This window comes from Myotis brandtii, unplaced genomic scaffold (genome assembly GCF_000412655.1).
Source record: "Myotis brandtii unplaced genomic scaffold, ASM41265v1 scaffold36, whole genome shotgun sequence".
Taxonomy (NCBI): domain Eukaryota; kingdom Metazoa; phylum Chordata; class Mammalia; order Chiroptera; family Vespertilionidae; genus Myotis; species Myotis brandtii.
This window is the reverse complement of record NW_005363836.1, coordinates 5,221,632-5,233,749: the sequence shown is the minus strand read 5'-3', so window position 1 is coordinate 5,233,749 and position 12,118 is coordinate 5,221,632. Positions and strand designations below refer to the sequence as shown.

Genomic DNA, 12,118 nt, shown 5'->3' with positions numbered 1-12,118 from the left:
GGTCCCAGGTTCGATTCCGGTCAAGGGCATGTACCTTGGTTGCGGGCACATCCCCAGTAGGGGGTGTGCAGGAGGCAGCTGATCGATGTTTCTCTCTCATCGATGTTTCTAACTCTCTATCCCTTCCTCTCTGTAAAAAATCAATAAAATATATTTTTTTTAAAAAAAAAAGGGTCACGGCATTAGGAAGGTTGAGAACCACTGCTTTAGAATTTTAAAAAATTGCTCTAAGTGAAACATGTATTTCAAGTTAATACTAGAAAAATTATAAATACTTGCATAGCACTGCTCAAATTCAAAGTAAAAAAAAGTACACTAAGTGTTCTTGATTTTTTTTAAAAACAATGTAAATTACCTCTAAAACATAAACCATGATAAAAATGAACAATTTTCTGAAGTCTGACACTCAGGGGATATTAAATGCCAATAAATCACATTAGAAGTCAACATTCAATGATAATTTGTGTCAATTTTTTTATGTGCCATTATAAGTATTCAAATAATATTGAAAGAGTCTGAGCTTTGAAGGTAAAGTCAAGAGGTCCCAACATATAGGAAAGTACATTATGATCTCAGTGAGAGTAGTCATTGTGATTAACTGAGTAAACAAGTGGTCACAGTATCTATTTAGCATGCTCTAAAAAATATCCTTTCCAAAAATATCATTCCCTGTCTCATGCTGAATCTTTTAGGAGTAAAGTTATGAAGTAACAGGAACACAGCTTTAATCACATTTCTAGTTTAGTAAATAGCTATTGAGCTTTTCACTCCAAAATAAAGTAAGCAGCAACCATTAGGGCAATAGATTATGACTAATTTGGAGAAATAATATATAAATTAAGTTAGCAAGATATGCCTTGTGTATAAATTTTAGTTAACTATTTTACTATTTTAATAACTACTCAGTTGTATTATAAGCCAGGCACTTTTTGCCCTGGCCAGTGTGGTTAAGTTGGTGCATGCACTGTCCCATGCACCAAAAAGTTGCCAGTTCAATTCCTGGTCAGGGCACATGCCTAGGTTACAGGCTCAATCGCTGGTAGGGGGCATGCAGGAGGCAACCAATAGGTGTTGCACTCCCATATTGATGTGTTTTTCTCTCTCCCCCTCTCCCTTCCTCTCTCTCTAAAAATCAATCAATCAATCAATAATTTTTTAAAATATTTAAAAAAATAAGCCAGGTACTTTTCCAGGTAATAGGAATATAGCAGAGAACAAAACAGACAAAAGACCTTGTCCTTGTGGAACTTACATTAAACTTTTATGACTGTCCTTAAGTCATAACTTACTTGGACTGAACCTCCATCAGGACAGTGCTGAATTCTGCGATGCATAACTGTTCAATGTACTCTAATCCTTTTGTTTCATTGAAGTATTTCCTTTGGACTGTAGTGAAATTTACATTCTAAAAATAAATTTTAATTTCAAAATAAAGTTTAAGTTTCATGCACTTACCCAAAACTGGTTTCTTAAACACATGTGTGTATATAGCTTAAATATTATATAAAGTTTACTTTTATGTTTTCTAGAATTAAAGTTTTCTTATTTATAAAAAAAAGAATGATTATTTGTCTTAAGTGAATTATAATATAGCCTGTAGTTCTTATTAGAGCATGCTCACATGAAATTTAACTGAATATGTTAGGAAACATAATAAAAAATAAACATAAGAGTATCCTCCTTCTAGTAATTTTATTCTACAGCAACATCATCACACCGGCCTGGCATACTCCATCATAATTAAGAGAAGATCTTTATAATGTGCTACTTGAGGAAAAATGAAAACATCTATTGCATCTATCAAATCTATGAAGTGATATCCTTATAAGGTGAATTTAATTTATTTAAAATAAATAAAAGTTAATAATGGAATTTTTAAAAAGAGAAAAACAGCAGGAAGTTATGGAGCAAAAGGTATATACTACTTTGAATAAAAATAGGTAAGAAAGGTAATTTAACACTGGATTGTTTAAAAGCTGTAAAACTGAAAAAAGTCATAAACAGATAATTTGTTATTTGCCAAGAATGTTTCAACAGTTGTCATTTAATCTGCACAATAACCCTATGACATAAGTCTTATTAACTACAATTTCCATGTAAGTAAAATTCTGAAAAGTCAAGTCACTTTTCTCATATCATACAGTTGATATGTGCCAGAGCTAAAACTTGAATTTAGAATCTTTAACTTACAAAGTCTATGTTCCTTCCACTTCATATTACTTCTGATTTAATGAAGGTCTTTTTATAGTAAGTGTGGTAATAATGATAATACTGATTTTTCCCTCTACTTGTAATACTTCTAGGCCAAATACTTCCATGGCTTGCTACCTCACTCCATTCAGGACCAAATGTAACCATCTTGCTAAAGTCATTTATGATTGCCCTACATAAAAATCAGTTCTCTAAGGAGATAGAAATTGTTATTGTCCCTATTTCACTGACTAAAAAAATCAAAGAGTTTAAGTAAGTTAACTTGCATAGTCACTTAAAATCAGCATCTACAGCCAAAACAGTCCAACTCCTCTATGCTTAAGCACTATGTTATACTGCCGTACACCTCAAGTGTAGTGAATATATGTTGTTTTTGCCTTTGTGGTCTGACTGTCAATTACAGTACTCTGCCTCACAGCAATTATAGTACTCAGTGCCCCACAGCATAAACAAAGCACATGACCGTAAGTTAATCAATTAATAGTGTCTCCATCCCCAGAAATAGTGATTAGCCTAACGTGTGAGAATGTAAACAAAGCAGAACCAGTCAGGGCCCTTCCCTGGAATTCCTATATGGACACTAGAAGAAAGAAGTTCTTTTTTTTTTTTTATCAGAGTTGGGTTGAGATGAATTAGCCATCAGCAACCTTCCTCTTAAACCTCATAGAGGTTACCTATCAGCAGTTTAAAAAAAAAAAAAAAGCGTGGTGAGGACAGCATCTATCCAACTAGTTGGCTTCCCATTTCCATAAGTCAATAAATTTCTTTTTCACTCAAGCTAGTTTAAGTTGAATTTCTGTTATTTATAACCAAAAACAGAATACTTAATCAAAACAAAGTAATGGAAGTTGGAGAGGTTTACTTTAATAAGAGTGATGGAAAGAAGTAATGAATGAATGAAAGAAGCAACAGATAAAGAGACTTGTCTAATAGAGACAATAGATTTACAAGAGGGAGCATTTCTGGCAGAGAATCAAAGACAGCTGAGCTACATAGGATCTAGAAAAATCTTTTATGACTACAGATTCTGTATATTAAGAACAATACAGATTCTGTATAGTAAGAAAAATAAAGAACTCATTGGACCCTAAATCTCAGCTTTGGTTCCCAAAGTGTCAAAAATAAGTCTGCAAACATAACAAAATACAGTGTATTGTGAAAATACTTTGCACTCATCAGGAATTATTCCAACTGCAATGCTGCCTACTTGGTTCAGAGCAACAGCCCCCCTTCCACAAAAAAAGGAAGATTTTCCAGAGGGATGAGATAAATTACATGGTGGAAAGGGCCTTACTGAGGGGAAGTGCACTGGTTGGTTCCAGAGCACTTACCTGTCATAGTCCCACAGGTGGAGGTTAAAGTAGGAGGCTAATTGTAAGGCAATACATACTATCAAAGCAAGCTGAAACAATTCTGTAATATAGATCAAATTCTCTAAAGGAAAGTACTTGTTGATAGCTGCTACTCCCTAAAGAACAAGAACTTCAATTTCAACTAATCTGCAAGCATAATAACTAGTTTCTAGGAAGCTAGACCTAAGGAAATCCATGCTTTCTCTATGGGTTTGCCTCTGTATACTCTGAAGAAACCTCCTTATTACCTAAAATATTTTCCCTTTTATTTAAAATAGATCAAGGCTCATTTTTATTATATGTATTAACAGTTCATTAGATTAGAACTTGTATTTAGTACATTCTTCAGGGAACTAAATACAGGGTGGGACAAAAGTTGGTTTACAGTAGTTGATACGGAAAATAATACAATAATACAAGAATAAACTCTGTTAAACCTACTTTTGGTCCCGCATATAAAGTCACTCAAAGTATTGTTCTTTAGAATAATATTACAAAATGGATTTTAAATAAAGTAAGATCTCCAATGTTACCATTGAGAATAAAATCACATACCTTGAAATTTTCTGTGATCAGAGTAAACAACTTAGTTGAATTCCCCACAACACAAGCAGTATTTGACATTATTATTTCCAAAGGTGATAAAATTTTGAGTTTAGTGATCACCTAAAATCATTTGAAAAATCAATTTCTTAAATGTAAGCTTAGAATTCCCTTAAACAAAAATTTGTCATATTGTTTTAGAGAGAAGTATTTAAAATCATTTCATAGAGATATAAAATTACAACTTTCCAAATTATATATTCAATTAAAATGTATTTCTAATGATTATGTATTATCATATATCCTATATAATTACAAATATAAAATATTTACATAAACATAGGGTATTTATTCATAACAGTTTGTAACAATTCAAAGCCCAAAAATTAACTTGAATTTATCCAATACATATTCTTAAAATAAGGTTTTTTAAAATAAATTCTTCCAATCAGCATTTTATCCATCTCAATGAAAAACATTCAAAAGTGTAACTATGGTGATACAATCAATATGACCTCACCAGTACATCTGAAAAGTTGAAAAGTAAAAAAATCGAAGATGACAACATCTGCTTCATGACTTACGCTTTTCCCAATATACTAGTAAAGGGCATTTTTTAGAAATACTTTAGACATACCAAGTCTTTTGTCAGTTTAACATTCCTATTTTATAAAAAATTATTTCCTATTCTTTTTAAATTGCATAAAAATGTGAAATACCACCCTAGCCAGGTTGGCTCTGTGGATAGAGCATCAGCCTGGGGACTGAAGGGTCCCAGGTTCAATTCCAGTCAAGGGTATGTACCTCGATTGCAGGCTCCTCCCCGCTCAGGAGGCAACCAATCAATGTATTTCTCACACATCAGTATTTCTCTCTGTCTCTGTCTCTCTCTCCCACTCTCCCTAAAAATCAATGGAAAAATATCCTAGGGTGAGGATTAAAAAAAAAAAAGTGAAATACCCAGAGATGAAGGTAGTAGGCAGTACTAATATCAGTTAAGTTGTTAGATATATTTAAAAATTTATTATTAGGTAAGAAAAGAAAGCCTATATCCTGGGGCATCATAAAGGACTTAGAGTAGGAATAGACTACCTCTACCTGTTAAGTCACACAAATTCCCATAATAGGCCACTGGCCCAAATTAATGAGTAATAGGAAGTAAAGGCAAGAAGACATATTAAATTATGATTGATCAAAGAGACCAATTTCCCTTAACACTCAAAAATAAAATTCAAATACAGTTCAGTGGAAATAACACTTTGGAGATAGCATTATTATAGACTAGAGTCCTAGGGCACGAAATTCGTGCATGGGTAGAGTCCCTAGGTCTGGCCAGTGATCAGTGCCGATCGGGGCCTTCCGGCTGCTGGCTGGGGCCTTCCTTCCCCAGCTGCCAGCCGGGGCCTTCCTTCGTTCCACGCCACTCCCTGGTGGTCAGCCCACATCATAGCGAGTCGCCGAACTCCCGGTTGAACTCCAGAAAGGACAATTTGCATATTAGCCTTTTATGATATAGGACTAGAGGCCAGGTGCACAAATTTGTGCACAGGTGGGGTCCCTTGGCCTGGCCAGCGATCAGGGCCCAACAGGGCCATCTCACCCAGTCTCGATCGGGGCCGGCCAACCGGAGGGAGGGACCACAGGAGGTTGGCCAATGGCAGGAGGTTGGCTGTGGGAGCGCACTGACCACCAGGAGGCAGCTCCTGCATTGAGCGTCTGCCCCCTGGTGGTCAGTGTGTGTCATAGTGACCAGTCATTCCCAGTTGTACTGCTGTTAGGGTCAATTTGCACATTACCCTTTTATTATATAGGAGATAGATAGATAGATAGATAGATAGATAGATAGATAGATAGATAGATATTACCTTTGGAACAAATCCAGGAATTATTAAAGGTATAATTTTAGAAACTAGTATTAATAATTTGAAATGTTTAAGTAACAGCAAAACATTATTTTTAGAACTATCCTATATAATAAAAGCCTAATATGCTAAGTGTCCGGTCATCCATTCAACCAATCAAAGCGTAATATGCTAATGATATGCCAAGGTCGCTTAACCGCTCACTATGACATGCTATGACGTGCACTGACCACCAGGGGGCAGATGCTCCAACCAGTAGGTTAGCTTGTTTCTGGGCTCCCGCCGATAGGGACTGAGCGAGACAGGCCGGACATGCCCTGGAGCCCTCCTGTGGTCCCTCCCCAGCTGGCCTACCTTCCGCGTCCCTCCCTGGCCCAGATCATGCACCAGTGGGGTCCCTCGGCCTGGCCTGCCCCCTCTCGCAATCCAGGCTGAGGGACCCCACCCCTGAGTGCACAAATTTCATGCACCAGGCCTCTAGTATATACTAAAAATATATCAGATGAAAAGCAATTTTATTTTAATTCAGACTACCAAACCTGTATGCTACCAAAAAGTAAACTAATTAGGAAAGTAATGACTTGAAAATCAGGCTAGTGCCCAATAGATCAATCATTTTCTAGGATTATAAATACTTACCTTTGCATATGTTGTGTTGTCTGCAAACTGAGATAATATAATTTGTGGGCTTTTTAAATCAATACTTGCCATTCCTATTTCTCCTCTGGCAAGTCCTCTCCCTTCTACAACAGCTACAATAACTGATGGGGAGTGTACAGAAACTGCAGATGAAGATGTAGCTGCTAAAAAGAATTTTTTAAATGTATAAACATTAATAAAAAAAATTTCCAGTTTTTTCTCATACGATGTCAAGACATCAAATCTAGGACATAGCTATTAATATCCCAAGAAATAATCTTTTTTTACTCATCAAAAAATAACTTTCATATTCACACCAAATTAAAATGTTAATTCTCAAAGTATTTTGCCAAAACTTAACTTCATTAACATTTAGAAATAATTTATATAGTCTTAGTTTTCATTTCATTGAAATGCAGTCACAAAAGAAACACTAAATTTGGGATTGAAAAAAAAAACACCCAGATTTTTTTTTATTTTACACTGTCATTTAAAAGCTATATAAATGTGAGCAAATTATTTTATCTATAATAATAAAAGCGTAATATGCTAATTAGACCAAATGTCCTGCAGCAGGGGACTAGGCAGAGGCAACCACTGCCGCGGCAGGAGCCAAGCCACTTGCACGAATTTCGTGCATTGGGCCTCTAGTAATAAATAATCATCAATCACAAAATATAATGAAATAACTCTCTGCCTACCTTGAGCTGACTGAAACAATCAAATAGGATTATATATATTATCCTATAATAGAAGCCCAGTGCACAAAAATCATGCACTGGAGCGGGGTAGTGAGGGTCCTCAGCCTGGCCTGTGCCCTCTCACAGTCTGGGAGCCCTCAGGGAGTGGGTCTAAGCCATCAGTCGGACAATATTTTTCTTTATAATTTCTTCCATTGCTTTTCTGCTAAGAAATTCCTCCTTCATTAAGATATTTGATATGCATTACTATTTTCTCTAACTTTTTTGAGTTGTTTTATTCATTTTGATCTTTCATCTCGGCAGAACTTTGAGCAGTAAATTTGTCCACGTTTGGAATAAGAGATGATAGGAAGTACAGATTTAGACTCATTCATAAGCAGTTTTTAATGTCTAGCTGGATGGTCAGGGACTTGGAAGGAACAGGATTGGAAGATGGTGACAAGGGAAGCTGGAAAAGACATATGTGGATGGATCTCTTAGAAAGGAGATTTGGCTCAATGGATAGAATGTCAGCCTGTAGACTGGAGGGTCCCGGGTTCGATTCTGGTCAAGGGCACATGCCCAGGTTACGGGCTCAATTCCCAGTAGGGGCTGCAGGAGGCAGCCAATCAATGATTCTCTCTCATCATTGACGTTTCTATCTCTCCCTCGCCCTTCCTCTCTGAAATCAATAAAAACGTATTTTTTAATATATTTTATTGATTTTTTTACAGAGAGGAAGGGAGAGGGATAGAGAGTTAGAAACATCAATCAGCTGCCTCCTGCACACTCCCTACTGGGGATATGCCCGCAACCAAGGTACATGCCCTTGACCGGAATCGAACCTGGGACCCTTCAGTCCGCAGGCCGACGCTCTATCCACTGAGCCAAACCAGTTAGGGCTAAAAACATATTTTTTTAAAAAGAAAGTATGAAAGGGCATTCACTCTAGAGGAGACTCTTAATAATCAGGTGAACAAAATGATAGCTTTGTGGATGTCAAGTAGCCTCTTTCCCAGCCACTCCAGTACTTCCTCAATAGACCCATTAACAAAGTGGCCACGGTGGCAGGATCATGCCTATGCATGGGCTCAATAACAGGAACTTCCTCTTATCAAAGTTGACCTGGTTACTCACACTGCTGAGTGCCTAACCTACCAAAAGCAGAGATCAACATTAAATGTCCCAAAAAACACCACTCCTCAAGGAGACAGCCTGAGATTCATTACATCATGGAGAGGGAAGATATCTGTCTTCACTGGAACAAACACATATTCTGAATACAGATTTGCCTTCTTTGCACACAGTGCTTCCACCAGCATCACCATCTATGAATTCACAGAATGATTTATCCACCATTGTGGCATTCAGCACAGTAATGCATCTGATCAAAATGGTCAGTGGAGGATAAGGGTAGAAGGGTTTCCCTTATAGATCAAGATGTAATATAAAACTAAAGACAGTGTGATATTGGCAGAGATTGGAAAATAAGAGAGGTAGAAACAGAACCATGTGGGTCTATAATATATGACAAAGGTGGAGGAAGGATATTCAAGAAATAGGAATTATCTCTGTGGGAAAATTAAATTGACTTCTTACCTCATATTATAAACAAAAATCAATTCTAGGTATATTAAACACTTAAATGTAAAATGCAAAGCTTCAGAACACTTAGAAGAAAATATAGGAGAATATTTTTCTGACCTGGGACAGGGATAAAGTTTCTAATCAAATATACACAATGCAGCAATCATAAAAGAAAATATTGATAAATTTGACCCTACTAAAATGAAGAATTCTGATTTCTGCTTCTGGTAATGGTTGGCAAAGTTATTTTAAATCAATTATCTTGGTGAAAGCAACAAAGTCCTACACAAAATATAAATATACAAATATATATGCAAAAATCATACAAAACACAAACATAACCAAAATACATACAAATATACAAAAAAACTTAAAAGTATTAAAGAGCTTCAGGAATACCTGTGTTTGTGTGTCAAGACATATTGAATTACACACTTTAAATGTGCAGTTTATTGTATGCTAATTATATCTTACTAAAGCTGTTTAAAAATACACATGAGGTCATACTGATACTTTCAATTTACCTTAAAAAAAAAGAAGTATTAAAGAGCAGAAAGATACTGAGGACTTTTGGGGTCTAGATCCAAAAAATATAACAATCCAGAGAGGAAAGCCCAGCAAAAGTAGACAATTTTTCTTTGAGGCCAGAGTGGTTAAAATAATGTAGACCTGCATTAATTAATGAACTATCAGAAACTAACCTCATCTCAAATTATGGATATGGATAAATTGGTACATTTATCTTTCAATCAGTCATATCAGGTACAAAACACTTCAAATGAACATAACCACCCTAATTTATAATTTAAAAAACTTTAAAGTTTCAAAAAGTCATCTAGCTCAATATTCCACTCACTTTACCTGAATATCCCATTTGCGGTGTCCAACTTTTATATCCTGATCTCTGTGGATTTCCAGCAGACAATGGAGTCTTTAGTGTTTGAGGATAAATATTGTCTCGTGCAGAAGATGAGCTTGTTCCAAAATTAAAATTTGATGCAAATGTATTTTCTGCATAGGACCTTTTGTTTTCAAAGTATGAACCTAAATTCAAAAAATTAAATATCAGTTTTTAAAGATTCAGAATTATGCAATGATGCCTACAATCCTTACAATTTTACCATGTTTACCTTCTATAAAATTTCATGTTAATGATTTTTTAAAATATAATGAATTATGACAAACGACATTACTGATAAATAATCTTATACTAAAACATAAGGAAAAGTGCTTACTAATAAGGCTTTTGCTTCTACAAGTTCACTAAGATTACTCTTGCTGAAATTTTAAGTTACCTCCTAATTTTCAAATACACCAGATATATTTACTTTGTAATTATGAGACGACTTTTCCTCTGTGGACTTGAAATTCTCTCCTCCCATGTAAATGTATAAAGAAAGCTCTGTATTCACTTAAATTCAGTTCCTTATTTATGTACTTAACCTGGTATATTACCTATTTCGCAGAACTGTCATAAAACTTAAAAGAATGTACACAAACAGCCTAGCATAGTGTTTTTTAAAAAAATAATAATAATAATAATGGGGCTTGGCTCTGGCCGGTGTTGTAAGTTGGTTGGAGCATGGGGTTCGATTCCAGGTCAGGGCACATACCTAGATTGTGGCTATATCATGCAAGGAAGGCAACCAATTAATGTTCTCTGTCACATGGATCTTTCTCTTTCTCTCTCCTTCTCCTCTCTCTAAAATCAATGAGCATATTCTTGAGTGAGGAATATATATTTATATATATATTTCCCTTGATTTCCATGACAACTATCTTGATTCTCAAGCCACTTGCTTTTAGTTTCCTTTGACAGATCCTTATTTTTCTGCCTGCTTCTTAACTGTTGGCTTCTAAGGATTCCATACATTTTCACCACTTCTCACAATTAACATTATACATTTTCTCTGGGCCTCTCATCTATTCTCTTAGTTTCTATTAATATCTATTTCCTGACAAGTCTCAAGTCTTCATATACAGCCCTAATTCTTCTCTTACACTGTAAACCACAGGTTGTCAAACTTTTTGATAAAGGATCAGATGGTATAGGCTTTGTGGGCCATAGGATCTGTCACAATTACTCAACTCTGACATTATAGCAGGAGAGTAGCCATTGACAATATGGAATTGAATGAGCATGGCTGTATTTCAATAAAATTGTATTTGTGAATAGTGAAATCTGAATTTCATGTAATTTTCACATGTCACAAAGTATTATTTTTACCTTTTCAGCCCTTTAAAAATGCAAAAAAAATATTCTTAGGTCTATAGCTGCATTATTCAATATAGTAGCCATTTACCACATGTGGCTATTTAATTAAATCAGAAATAAATAAAAGTAAAAATTCAATTCCTTAGCCACATTTCAAATGATCTCAAGCCATATTTGACTAGTACAGATATGGAATAGTTCCATCATCACAGAAATTTCTATCAGCTAGTGTGGCTCTAGGTTCCTTTGTCTAACTACCTCTTGAATGTATTTAGATATCTTCCTCAAAATTTTAAATGTCCGTAAGTTAATTCAGTATCTTTCCCTCAAAATTTATTCTTTATAACCAGTTGTGGTCAATTGTACCACCTTGTACTCTGTCACCCAAATCATAAACTTAGGAGTCATTCTTTGAGAGAGAGAGAGAGAGAGACAGGCTGGGAAAGACAGAAACAGAGAAACATTGATGAGATCCACTGGTTGCCTCCCGCATGTGCCCTGACTAGGACCTGTGATTGAGCCCATAACCCAGGTATGTGCCCCTGATAGGAATCAAACCTGGGACCCCAGTCCGCGGGCCGATGCTCCATCCACTAAGCCAAACTGGCTAGGACAGAAGTCATTCTTAATTCTTCTTTCATCAATCCTAAAAACCAATCCATGAGCAAGCCTTGTAATTTTTTCTTTTAAATGTCACTAAAATTTCTCTCTATCTCAACTCCTACTGGCCCACTTTAAGCCCATATCTTCTTCAGGATTTTTTAAAAAGTCTCCTAATTGTCTCCCTGCCTCTGGTATAATGCCTTTCTAATAGTCTTCATATCTCTGAAGAAAAAAAAAAATCCACCATGTCTCCCTTTCTTACAATTCCTCAGTGTCTCCCATTACTCACCAAATGATCCTATATAATAAAAGGGTAATATGCAAATTGACCCTAACAGCAGAATGACTGGGAATGACTGGTCACTATGACACACACTGACCACCAGGGGGCAGACGCTCAATGCAGGAGCTGCCCCGTGGTCAGTG

The 12,118-nt window shown here is 35.8% G+C and overlaps 1 protein-coding gene across 1 annotated transcript in view; it reads right to left on the bottom strand.

Annotated features, from left to right (window-relative positions):
• MSH4 (mutS homolog 4) overlaps window positions 1-12,118 on the bottom strand; it is a 67,666-nt gene that overhangs the window by 51,025 nt on the left and 4,523 nt on the right. The window contains exons 2-5 of the mRNA XM_005871963.1: window positions 9,736-9,918; window positions 6,608-6,768; window positions 4,119-4,229; window positions 1,290-1,405 (exon numbers count right to left, since the gene is read on the bottom strand). Coding sequence (XP_005872025.1) covers window positions 1,290-1,405; window positions 4,119-4,229; window positions 6,608-6,768; window positions 9,736-9,918 — 571 coding nt within the window. The remainder of the gene's footprint in view (window positions 1-1,289; window positions 1,406-4,118; window positions 4,230-6,607; window positions 6,769-9,735; window positions 9,919-12,118) is intronic.